This window comes from Anser anser (assembly GCF_964211835.1).
Source record: "Anser anser genome assembly, chromosome: 11".
Lineage (NCBI taxonomy): Eukaryota > Metazoa > Chordata > Aves > Anseriformes > Anatidae > Anser > Anser anser.
Window position 1 is genome coordinate 10,621,293 of NC_139732.1, and position 13,378 is coordinate 10,634,670.

Here is a 13,378-nt window from a genome sequence, read left to right on the forward strand (position 1 = left end):
TACAGCATCGAGCCTTAAAATAATGCAAGCTAGTCATTTTTGGTTTTTGCATAACATAACTACTTAGTTCTCGTCACCCAATAAAATTTTATAGTGTCAAAGTTATTCTGTAGAAAATTATCAGCTTCTGCAGAGAATCATCGTTAGCAATGGCTTGGAATTTCCTTTAGCAAAGTAACACTTGCAGATATATTCTCAATAGCAAGTTCTCCAAACAGCAAAATCCTTACGAAATCTATAAAATAGAGTTAAAGATGGTGAATAATGTAACCGTACCTTTGGTAAGTCAAAACACAACTTCAATTCTCCCAGCACAAGACCAAGAAAGGACAGAACCAACACAGTCCATGGGAGAGGTGAACTGATTCAAACCCTTATGCGCTATTTATTTTTGCTCCCTATAGGCCACCTACTGATTCTTTTTCTTTAAGTTCAAAAAAAAATCATAGCTGACATGAGTTGTACTTCCTCAAAAGCCTGAGCCTCAAGTTCCAGATACCAGAACAGAGCTAAAAAAAAAAAATCATACTGCTCTGTCAAGAAAGTGCCATCCTGTGTGTTTCAAAAAGTTTGTTGCAAGCCCCTTGAAGTGATTAGAAACATCAGCTTTCTCGTCTGCTGTAACTAAACACCCAAGTTCTCCTTGATGGAAACCCACCAGGCTACCAGGTCTTACAGTCGCATCGCAGGGTACCGTGCTCTGATTCCCCTTGTTGGAAGCATCCAGATACAAGATGACTGCCCACTGCTCCCATACCCAAGGGGAAGTAGTTGCCCTCAACATCCAAAAAAAATAACAACGACAACCAGAGAAGCATGCAGGCTTTATGAAGAAATCCCCAAACGCTCTTTAGCGGCATGAGAAAAAATACACTACCATAGTTGTTTTATTTTGTCTAGACGCTTTCCTGCTTAAGCTTTCCCATTCTTAAGCATTCTCTAGGCTTATATTAGTTTTCCAAAAAGAAAACAAAAAAAAGCCCAATATTGCCTCTACCAAAGAATGTGGGCTTTCCTCCCCCCCCCCTCCATTTTTTTAAAGGAATACACTGGCTGGAAGGAAGCTAAGATTTCTTCTCATCACCTCCAATCTGTTTCGTCAATATTCACTGCTCCTCGGTCACTAACAAGAAGATTACATGAGGACATCATGATTCTATGATGCTATGACATAAAGGCTCCCACTTACTCTCCCATACTGCTTTCTTCCCTAGATTTCAGACCTTTAATTATTTGAAAACTGTGACAGACACCATTTTGTCCTCAGTCACTCTATTTCAATAGAAAATTTATGTTTCACGACCCTTACTTGAAAAATTATGACAGATTTAAGAACTTTTCATGACACTTTCCATAGATTTTGTGCTCTGCATTTATACCAGATGAACAGATAAAATAAGTTGCAAGGAGTCCCACAAGGTAGAGCTGCGGCCTGCAACAGCTGAAGCTCAGTATCTTAAATACAAAAAGAATGCAGAATTTCTGCACAGACTCCTCAAATAGCTACAATTTGGAATTTATGTACGAGCCTAGATATTAACGTGACACAGAAAATATATGGATAAAACATCTGCAGATCAACTATTCCCCAGAATATGACCTGCTTATTAACACTCACATGTGCTTGGAACAGCAACCTTGCATGAGAAAAAGTCCTTATTTTATCTATATTATTGTCACAGTACGTATTTCACCAGGCCAACTTGCTAAACATCAAATATGCAATTAAGCAAGCTAATTAGCTCATTTTGTTACTTGTGCTTAGGACAATAAAGCTTGAAGAAACACTTCAGTAACTTGGCAAAAAATGAGTTTCTTGTGGCTAGTGTTTAATCATCTTATTGAGTATTTCTTTGAGACTGAGGTATTAAGTGATTTTTCACAAAGAAACAGACATCTTCAACAGCGATGCTCGTCTTTTTCTCATTCATTTAAAAGAAGAGCAGAGAAGCATAATGTTAACAGCTTTGTTTAGTAAGTGGAGACTGATATGCAAACAAGAGGATTCAACAATCCAAATGTCTGGATTTCTTCCAATGTCTATGCTGCAGGGATCTTAAGTACTGCTTTCATCCACGCTACACTCATCTGTCCTTATGTATCATCACCGGTTCCCAAAAGCAAAATTTAGCTCACTAACTTGCCCCGGTTTTGTTTCTCTTCTGGGAAGCTCTAGGAGGATGGTATGAGTAATTTTGATGTCTTGTCTATACAACTCTAATGGATGCATTTAGACCTCTGGAAAAAGCTTGAGGTTATATATAAAGTATGACTGAATAACTGCTTCTACACCATGTAATAAAAGCTAATCAAAAAAAGGTTTACTGATGGCAGATCTTAAGGACTTGGGACCTACAGATAGAGCTGACAGGCAGGCACCACAAATGGCACAAACATGTTTTAAGTGTGGTTCATAAGCACTGCTTCAAAATGGCACAAGCGTGTCATATACCAGAAAGGATGAACAAGGCTGCGTGCGGTGACAGAAGTATTTGGAGGACAGGGGGAGAGAAAGGATTAAGAGGAAAAGCCTGTGGATACTTGTCACATGAGAGATGCCCGCTGTGACTCATGCTCTAATGGAGGAGAGCACCCTAGGATAAATCAGTCTTCAGGAACAACTGTCCAAACCTCAGCCCGTGGCTGCCTGCCAGCACAGGACAATATGTACCTAACAAGCTAGGAGCTCTAAAGATTTCTCTTCCCCAAAAAAACAAGCTCCTAACTGTTAACAGTGTAGGAACTGGATGCAGATAGAGCCATCTCCCAGTTTTGAGGAAAATAAAGAGCAAATATGGATGCTGTGACTACTCAGCTTCAACAAGAGTCTCAATTTGGTAGCTCTGCTCTATGCAACAGCAGGTCATAAAGAACACCACCTCTCATATCTAGATAAAACAAGGAGGTTTCACTCTCTGCTAAAGAAAAAGGCTACAGACACACAAACAAAGTGACATATCTGGGGAGAGAGAAAGAGAGGAACCTGAGCAGTCTCTGCTAAAATAAAAAAGATCTTAAACACGCCATCATAAAATCTAAAAACACAAGCATCTACTAGAAATATTTACGCAGACCATACACAAAATCCTGTATGAAAATTGATCAAGGGGACCGTGTAGGAAAGTGGATTCTTACCTACTAAGGCTTTACAGGACCCCTGACACACAACTCCAATAAATAAGCAAGCTGTTTTGTCAGGCTGAACATGAACTAGTTACCAGACCAACCCCGTGTACCTGCTGTCAGAACAAACACACACTGACTTTCTTGTTCAATGCCTACAGAAGAAGCCGGAGAGCCGTAAGTGAGCATCAGTGATGGGGGCTTCGTCAGGGCTCCACTCAGATGTGCGCTGCTCAGTGTTCCTGTGCTAAATTGAAAATAAGCCAGAGGAGTAATCCTGCATTATTCTACTAAAACAAAGGGAGAGATCAGTAGCTGAACAGGCTTGATATTTGAGCCTAAAATATTGCTATCCTAACCCACTGAGGCACTAGGGGCTAGCCTAAAGATCAGTCAGGGACTGTACAAAGCCATGCAAGGATCCTGAGCTTTCACCTGTGAAGCAGCAAGGCTGCTCTGCAGTCCTACAGGACAGCTCCTGGGAAGCTGACCATCCTCACCAGATGGCCTTACATACTAAGAGAGGAGCCACACGAATGTGCACAGTACTGCTTAAATGCTGGCATTTGCTACGTTTTTACCTGTCACACCTTACAAGCCCCCACGTAGAAATGGCTCCCTGAACTTTGGTTAGGTGACACCCAGCTCTTCAGGGCTAGAGGACTGGCCAGTGCCTGAGACAGACACCTGTGCAATAATTCAAAGGAGCATTAAATTACTACAGACAGGCAAAATGACAGTCTTGATGACTTATCTCATGGCTGAGACAGTGGCACACTACAACTTGAACTTTAATTAGTATGATGGCTCTAGCACACGCTTTTTCCCCCTCATTCCCTAGCATCTAGTGCATCAACATTTCAGAAAAAAAGTTAAAGCCCCTTTTTTCCAGGGAGCACATACAGCAACTACCCCAGTGGTGAGAACATTTTAGATGGCAAAAATGCAAAAGTCACAGCTACTAGTGGGCTGAAAATACAGCAACTTAAGGAACACAGCTCTTTGGTATTACAGTGGGGTAAAAACTGAGAGCTGAAACTGTAAGATAGTTTCCCTTATTTGTTCAGAAGTGTACAAAAAAGTTGCTACTCCAACTTGGTTTGAATGAATTAGTATTTCAGCTAAATTCTTCAAATATAGGTGTGGACCAAAGAAACCTCTGATTCAATGCAGGTTAGCAGAGGTATTCAGGCATTTCTCATAGATTAAGCTTTCATCTTCTAAGCAAATCCTGCTGGGTACACCACGATCCTATGTTTGACTAGAAATTGCATTTCCTCAAGAAACAGGGCAGTCAATATGTCATCCCAATCACCCGCCAAAGTTTATTGCTGACGTCAGAAGAAAAAAAGTTACTGTGGGGACGAGTGCTATTCATCAAGCCACATAACTATTTCTAGTGAGAGAAGGGAGCAAGTGCAAAACGAGCACTGTTGACTGCCATTTAAATTTAGTTTTTACTCAAATACACCACTTCTCTTACTCATTATATTTCTGTAACTTCTGTGGTGTCTGCAGTGTGACAGAAATCCCAGGTTTTATGATTCATCCAAGCAATTAAAATCAACTTCAAGCTACGTAAATTTCCTACTTAGGACAGAAAAATAGCACATGAGGAGAAACTCAGCATCGTCAGGAAGAAAACTGAAGTCCGGTATTCTTTACTTATGTCTGGAACAGAGTTAACGGCCTAGGGAGTAGAAAGCCCAACTACATCTCGCGTGTGGTGTACCAGGTACCCCAAATCGACTTCAAGCCTGTCTGACGCGCTGTGCTCCGGAATCGTGGAGTTTGTCGTGTATGGCACTAAAATAAGCCTGTGCTGAAGATTCTGGTTTATGAGCAGCTGCTGCTGAGCAGCAGACAGGAAGTTCAGCTGCATTAGAAATGAGATGGAGAAGAGTATTAGAAAGGGGAGGGGAAGTAGAACAACTTCACACACTTCTTCGGCGCAGTAACCGATATTTAAACAATAAAAGAACATCAGAGAACTAATGCACTTTGAGGCAAGAAAGGCCAGAGCGACATATAAGACTTGGAAAAATGAAAGAAAAAACAGGGGTATTTTATCTTACTGTAAAACGAATACAAAATGAACGATGAAAAAAATTAATCTCACAGTTCTTAACAAAACAAGGGGACAATGAGATTTCAGCCAACAGATGATGCTACTACACCACCTGCCTCTGCATTTCTTAGAAACATTTATTTATGTGTTCTTAAAGGAAAAAAAAAGAAAGAAATGGATGCTACCTGACAATACACAGGACCAGGAAACCTCAGTACAATTTGGGTATCCAGACAGAGGACACACTCTCGATTTGACACTCCCCACCCCACACAAGGCTGTAATGAAATAGCATCCTACAATTCCTACAGTCCAGGAATCTAGGGAGCAATTTTTACTGCTCTGTATTCTTTTGCTATGACAAACCTGAAAAAAACCACACTAAAATACACAATTACTTTTGCTAATAAACAAAGAGAACACACGGTATTAAAAGGTTCAGCTCAATATTTGTACTCATTTTAAACTTAAGGGAACACTTTGCTGTTCTATTTTTGAATTAATGAAGACTGGGTATCCAGTAGTGGCCTACCCAACCATCATGAACACCAGAAACATCAGAAGTCAAATAAAGCATAGGAAAAAATCCCTGTGTTAAAAAATATCAGGCTGAAAAACCTCAAGCCTACAAAGGAAATATGTACAGAGTCCTGACTTTTCACATGGATTCACAAGGATGTTTCTCTTTCTAAAATTCAGTCATTTAAGGAGGCAATCCCAGCAGATGCCACGCTGGTAAATTCGTCAATATGTAAAGTTGCTTGGGCACAACAGTGACATGCTCAAACTCTGGATAAAACTATTTTGGGCCATCACTTGCTTGGCCAAACAGTGAAGCAGAATTCCAGAATAAAAATATTCTAGCACTGGTAAGTTTATCTACGTTCTAGATCTCAAACTAATGCCTAAAATAATAATTAACTGACAGCTCCCCCCATAGCCTTTTTTATTCATATAATTAAAAACATGCCTTGCTGGCTTAAGTCCAGTGATGAACAAACACATATTATGCACTGCCTCAAGAATCAAAGCTCATAAAACAATGTTGCACAGAGCTACAGAAATCACATGGCGTTAAGAGACTGCCGAAGCCTATGAAAGAAATTCTTAATAAAGCCAGGCTATAGAAATCTACAGAGAACAAAAAAATCTCAGACCATTCAACTGATAAAACACTTAACTGTTTCTGTTGATAACGTAAGCAGCTCTCTCGCGTTCTGCTTGCTCCTCTTCTGAAGTTATGGGAGTGGCTTACTTTCAGGCGAGTTTAATTTTGTGCAGAGCCTGCGTTCACACGTGATTTACAACAGTAAAGCCTGATTACAATGGCAAATTTGTGATTTGCTTGTCCTGGAGCTAACGCTAATCCCATTTATTAGTGTGTCCACCTCCAGCCTCTTTTTGGATGAAAGACTTTGAACAATTTAGCAAAGCACTCTAGAATTTACTGTAAACAGACATAAAACAGGGAGTGGCACACATGAACGAGACTCCTGCTCTATTCTAATACGCAGCTTATCTGCCCGCTTCTTACCTGATTAAGACAACACAAGGAAATGGATGAAATAGTTCAGTACTTTAAGAATTCATCCAGAGAAAATAAAGTTAAAAAATATATAGGAGTAAATAAAATTATTTTTGAACTGGCAAGAAGAAAGACCTCAGTCTTCTTACACATTACAAGAAAAATTCCTCATTCAATTGTGAGCCAGAATCAATATTTTTCAGTAAGAGCCAGATTCAATTCAGCTTCCTTAGCAAAGCAGTCAGTGCCCAGCATAGCCAACTTCACTCCTTCTCCCCCGGTTTGTCAAACTTCTGGAAGCCTCACAGGACTGAACGGAAAACAATTTTTTTCAAAAAAAACTCATTAAGTTGAATTCCAAATACCATATCTGCCCTCAGGAATTTTTTTTCTTCCAACCAGGTTTTCCCCACTACAGGAAATATTTATCTTCCTACCTAGCAGCAGTTAAAAGATGCAATATATCGTTAACCCTGAACACGCTTCAAATATTTCCTCCAGCCCGTTAGATCTGGTAACGTTAGCCACTACTCACTAAAAGATTGGGCAAAAACTTTTAGGCAGAAGCCAGAACTTAATAGTCTATTCCAATCTTTAAAGTCAAAGAGCTATAGAGAAATTAGCCTGAACCTAAAAGGCCGAGGGGCCTTAAGTGCTGGTCCAAACCTACTGAGGTCAGCAGAAACTCTCCTATTGACTTCAGTGATCTTTGGATCAGTTCCAAGGCATCTAGAGCAGTATAGGTAAGAGACAGCATCTACATTTCTAAAGGTATGTTTTTCCTGTAAAACAAAACCAGTTATAAGCGATTTCAGTAACTTCATTTTAACTGACCAGACTAAGCAAGGTTTCTGGCTTTAATTCTAATACAGCTTCACAGTAATATCACTGTCATTAAGGAACTCCTGCTTTCAGTGTCAGTCCACGGGACAACCACCTCAGAAAGAAATAAAACGTCACAAATCAATTTTGAAAGCAATGCTTATCCTGTATTACCACTTATGGTGAAAGTGAGGGGGAAAAAAAAAGACTCATTCCACTCGACACCACGTTGACTGCTTGCTGTGTCAACTGGCAACCTAAGACCCAATGAAGTAATGAGGTCAGAAAGCAAATGTTCGTTAACCCACCACAACTGGGCGGCCAACGTCTGATTTCTGTACCATTCTAGAAGTACACCATTAACAATTTAAGCTGCTCCCAAAATTTTAACGTAGCATGGCCGAAGAAAGTTCTGTTCTTCAAAATAATGAAAAGCCACCAGGACCAACCACGTGTTTCCCTCCAAAAATATTAACATGCTTTAAAACAATGTTAATATTTATACCAGTATTGTACTGACTTGCAGTTGCACTCGCAGACTACCTACATGCACCAAGACGGGAATTATTAGTAATTTCGCATCATACACGCAGCCCATACTAATCAGACCACAAGCACAGCATAAACATTTCTTTCAGTTGCAGCAATTTCCTTCTTACCTTGCCTCCTTCTCTTTCAAAGTCGACATACTCCCGGGTCGGTGTCTGTCGCTGCTCCCCCTGCCAGCTGGCCGGAAAAAACTGGAGAGACAGATTGGTTCCTGTGGCCACAAAAGCCTTTTAGAAAAATCAATACAAACAGGATCAGGGAGCAAGACATTACATAAATTATGCAGGCAGTCATTTATTTTTACATCAGTTTATGTCTTAAGCCAGGCAGCATAGAGAATACTTAAAGTCAAAAACATGCACTCATCATTTTTCTTAAGTATTAAGTTACAAACATCTGATTCCATTTTGACAACATTTGCCATTGGCTGCTTCGGATATAAAATACAACATGGAATCAATACTTCTTTCAAATCAGTTTTGCTGACATTAGAATCTGTCATTTCGGTTCTGTCTGGATACCCTACAACAACTTAGTATCTAAAACATTAAAAATTGCCTATGCTTTTTAAAGAGCTTGCATATCCCGAAAAAGAAGTCGTTCTAGAGGAAAATGAACTCCAGAGACCTGTTACCAGGGACAACTTTTTTTGCAAGGAAAGGAGTCGTTTCTTCTCAGAATACACTTGCACCTCAGCAAATGGTTATCTGACCTGAAAAGCAGATATTCCTATTGCATTGTCCGCAGGCAAGCGTCAATACAGCTCTGTTAAACTTCCCAGGACAAAGTCCTGCTGTCACATTAAGAAAGTGGTGAGATCCAGGGTGGTGCATCAGGGAGAACACGTTGGAATAGGAATTCAGGAATTCCTCTCAGCTGCAGCCCTTTGTAAAGTCATTAGAGGGACTAACTCAACCGTATTGGAAAAAGCATGCACTGCTCTCAAGTAAATATTTCCTATGGCTTCAAATGAAAATAAGATGCAGTTTTCTTTAAGATCTCTGTATTTATTTGTACATCTTACCAGCTCCAAGCAGCGAACAGCATGCCAATTTCTAGATGTGGAAGCAAAAATCTATTTTTTTTCCCCAATCTGATACACTACACTGCGTCCTGCAAGCATGTGAATACTGGAACACACCGCCAGAACACAACTCTGCTCAAAATCCCAGGGTCAAACATGTTTTGTTGCAATCAAATCACACTGTATTGATTACCATGATCACTTAGATTTAAATGGTCATTAATCCAGAATATATTTTTTTCTTAAAAGCTACACAGATACTACCCGAATAGTTGGATTTTCCCGACAAGCAGATTCCTTTCAAGCAAGCCAGAATAGAGCAGCTCTGTGGTATAAATGTAACCGTGCTGCTGCCTATGACACAATAGCTCTACATGTTATTTAAGATAGTTCCGGTCATGTACTGCAACACTGTCACAGGATTAATACCTCCCATTTTGAAAGTAGAAGTGCTTTGTCTTGACTTTCCTCCCCCCCACCAAGGGAGACCAATGCTCTGCAATCAAGTTCCATCCCAGGCTATTTTTTTTATTTTTATTTTTGTTAGTTGCCTGCTAAACCCATTCTTGACATCGTTAAAAATAAAGAATCAGTCCTGCTCGTACTGAAGGGATACCATACTGGTGCGTTAACATTTCTTTGCAGTATGATACCCTGAGACATTTCAATCAAGGTAACAGAAGCTTCATCAGGGATACACTTGCACAAAAAGCACCAAAACTGCCAGGGGCTGCAGATCATTAGCATCCAGCTTGCTTCTCTTATCCCCTTTGCTACTCTAAGTTACTACTGTATCTACATAAAAACTACCTTCCCATCTCCCAGCATCTTTAGCAAATACATCTCTTGCACTCCTCAATTCATGCCAAGTGCCCAGGAGTGCAACCTCTGCAGCCCTCTGGACCGCTCCAGCACCCGTGGGTCCCAAGGATACCGGGCCAGAACTTCCCTCGCTTTCTGGGAAACTGAGCAAGGCAGAGAAGCACCCGATCCTTCCCACCCCCTGCATCTAAGCTTGTGCTGGAGGACCGTGAAAAAGCATGGGAATAATATTAGCAAAAAAAAGAGAAAAGAAAATGAAAGTAGACAAATTCACACATCCTCTTGGAGTCATGCAGGCAACACTTAGACCACCAGCTCTTTAAAAGCTGCGTGGAAAACTTACTCTCTTGATTTCTGAAGCCTGCTTTCTCCCTTTGTGAAGATAAAACCACCCGATTAAAATACCATGTGTGAAAGTCATTGGTCAATACTTAAAAACTGAAGAATGGTCTCGCTAGTAACCACAGAAAACTACCCTGGACCCAGAATTTTCCTTAAGGTAAGGAATAAAATAGCAATTATCATCATCACATTACTACTTCGATAATAAACTTGAAATTAGTGAAATTGTAATTTGCTATACAGAGCCTTTTAAAGCTCTATCTGAAATGCTAAAAAGCTTATCATGTAGCACCAGGGTGATCTGACCTACATCTAGACAACATAAACACAAGCAAGTGCCTTCCAACCAAGCGCAGTTAGGAAGCCTCCGAAAACAAATTGCAAATGCAAAGTTATTTTCAAGTTATCAAAGCAATTTAACACCAGCAAGACAGCAAGCTCAGTATTCCGCAGTTACTTTTTCCATTAATACCGGCCATTATTTTCCTTGCTCAATCAAGAGCTTTAATCGAAGTAACCAGCAACCTATTGCCAGTTCTACGTTGAATCCTTACGCTGTTCTCTGCCTTTTTTTTTTTTTGTCTGCTTAAAAATATGTAAGGTCATTTACAAAGGCTCCCTTTGGAGATAAAAGAATAAATCCTTGATGTCTGGAAAAACATTCAAGACCAGAAAAAAAAAAGTACAATTGCTAGCTCTTTTTAACATCAGTCATTACACACACTACGTTTCCAAATAAACCCGACTGCTTGTGCCCTGTTCACAGAACAAAACCAGATGTTTCAGATCAAGAAATGTAGAGGCTGTTTTATAATTAAGTAGATGAAAAAATATGTAGAACAGACATTGCTGGTGGCTTCCAAGGGATGAAGTTCTGGCAGGGAAAGACAGCAGGCTTAGAAGTACAAAGGTGAACCGACAGCGATTTCCCATTTATAGAAATAACTGCGTATGTGGCATTAGAAAGCTAGTTATAAGCTAAACGTCCTTTGTTTGTTTGTTTTCTAAGGGAAGGAATCAGGTATATGCTGCACTTTCACCTGTTCAGGAACTTCAAATGCTTGCAGACTTTTGTTTTCCTTACCTACCCATTGTTTCCCTGGTGACTTTTTAAAGGGAGCAAACAATGAAAAATGAATGTAAAAACGCACTAAAATAAGGGAGACTGACAACAGGAGGCCTCTCATAAAATAGTATTACAGGTTCTGAACCCACAGATGGGTAAGATCTAGGTAAAATAAAGTTACTTAGTACAACGTAAGGATATCCTTTTACACAGAAATGCAAATAAACAGGATCGGCTGTGGTAATTAGTATTCAATTATATTTCGGTACGGTTGTGCATAAAGGATTTCATTGTAAGCTGACTAGTAATACCTAGGTGATCTCTGAGGTCTTGTCCAACCCAAACGACACTACGACCCACGCTGAGGGAAATGACAGAATCACCATAAAACCAAACTAGGTGAAAGTAGGGGTTACTTCTGCAGGAAGGGAACTTTTACCTTCTTTTCTTGCTATCTTTTAAACGAAAAAAGAGGTTACTTCTGCATTTTGAGAGCAGTTAACAGTTAACAGCCTCACAGAAACGCTACACCACGCCGATCTTACAGGAGGAACATATAGCAGAAAGCAAACCAGGAAATAGCCAGTCACTTCTCGACTGCTGCGAGCCGCACTTCGTCTCACGCTTTAATTCAGCGGAGCCCGTACTAGCCCTAATGAATGAGGGAAAACAGGGCTCAAGTTGCCACTTTCAAAGCCTAATTTTGAGAGCGTTTGCTTGAGCTCACGGACACCACGCAGCTCATTTGGAGACGTTTAGCTAGCGCCTTTGGACGATTTCAGCTCCGAAAATTAGTGTTTCCTCAGAGAATAAGAATTAAAATCTGAAAGTGAAGGCTCCACGGGCTCCTCGTTCGCGTCCCCTGAGGGGAATCCTCGCTCTGCTGCGAAGCCCGCGCCGCAGCGTTTGTTATTTAGAGGAAAAAGGGGGGGGAAAAAAACAACCAAAGCACAACTTTCGGGCAAAGGGCCGGCCGAGGAGCAAGCAGAGCCCCGTCCCCGCCCGCCACACCCAGCAAGGAGCCTTTGGGCTTAATTGCTTCGGCGCCTTCCTCCTCTCCTCCTCCTCCTCGGAGCTCTCCCGAAACTTTTCGGGGAGGCACCGCCGCGGTCCCAGCCCGGGGGGAGCCCCGGGGACCCCCACAGCGCCCCGAGGGGACCCCAAACCCACCCCGGGGACCCCCCACGGCACCTCGGGGACCCCCCAAACGCCCCCCGGGACCCCCCAGCCCCACTTACGATCTCGGAGCGGCCGTCCCGGCAGGCGTTTTGGAAGCGGGCCTGCCTCTCCTCGTGGGGCCGGTCCCTGAAGCCGGTGTATTTAATCTGCGGGGCACAGGGCGCTCAATCGGGGGGGGAGCCGGCGGTAAGATAAGGCGCAGCGCGGCGCACAGACTGCGTTACCCCCCCCACGGTCCCCATGAGGAAAGTTTCCCCTCGGTGAGGCCAGCCTCCCCCGCAGCCTTCGTCCCTCCTTCCCTCCCTCCTCTGCCTCACCTCGCACTCGCGGCTCAGCTTCCTGAAGAACTCCTCGTTCTCGAACTTGCTCCGCTGGTCGGGGACGACCCGCGGCATGGTGGTGGGGCCGCCGGCTGCCCTTCCTCCTCCTCCCTCCTCCTCCTCCCTCCGTCCCTCCTCCTCTTCCCTGTCCCAGCCCCAGCGCTACGCCTCGCCCTTTGTTAGCCCCCAGCCGGCGCCCCCCCTCCCTTCTTCTTCTCCTTCTCCTCCTCCTCCTCCTCCTCCTCCCCCCGCCGCGCGCGCACAGCCGCCGCCCGCCCCCGCCCCCTCCCCTCCGACTTCCTCCCCGCCCCGCCAACTCCGGCCGGGCACAGCCGCGCCATTCACAACTCCGCCGCTGCCACTGCGCTTGCGCTGCTGCTGGTGCTGCTGGTGCTTCTGGTGCTGCTCGTGCTGCTCCTGCTGCTGCTGCTCCTGCTGCTGCTGCTCCTGCTGCTGCTGCTGCGCCGCGGGGGCTCGCGCGCCGCCCGCTGAGGCGGGAAAGGGGAAGCGCGAGGGGAGGAGGGGTGATGTCGCCCCC

At 42.9% G+C, this 13,378-nt stretch overlaps 1 protein-coding gene across 3 annotated transcripts in view; it reads right to left on the reverse strand.

Annotated features, from left to right (window-relative positions):
- Nucleotides 1–13,069, reverse strand: part of CBFB (core-binding factor subunit beta) — a 42,455-nt gene extending 29,386 nt beyond the window's left edge. The window contains exons 1-3 of one of the 3 annotated variants that reach the window (XM_083851350.1): nt 12,838–13,069; nt 12,580–12,666; nt 8,198–8,314 (exon numbers count right to left, since the gene is read on the reverse strand). In XM_083851350.1, the coding sequence (XP_083707476.1) occupies nt 8,198–8,314; nt 12,580–12,666; nt 12,838–12,915 (282 nt within the window). In that variant the 5' untranslated portion in view covers nt 12,916–13,069. The remainder of the gene's footprint in view (nt 1–8,197; nt 8,315–12,579; nt 12,667–12,837) is intronic. The other 2 variants (XM_083851351.1, XM_083851352.1) reach the window with 2 other exon arrangements.
- Between the last annotated feature and the right edge of the window lie 309 nt (nt 13,070–13,378).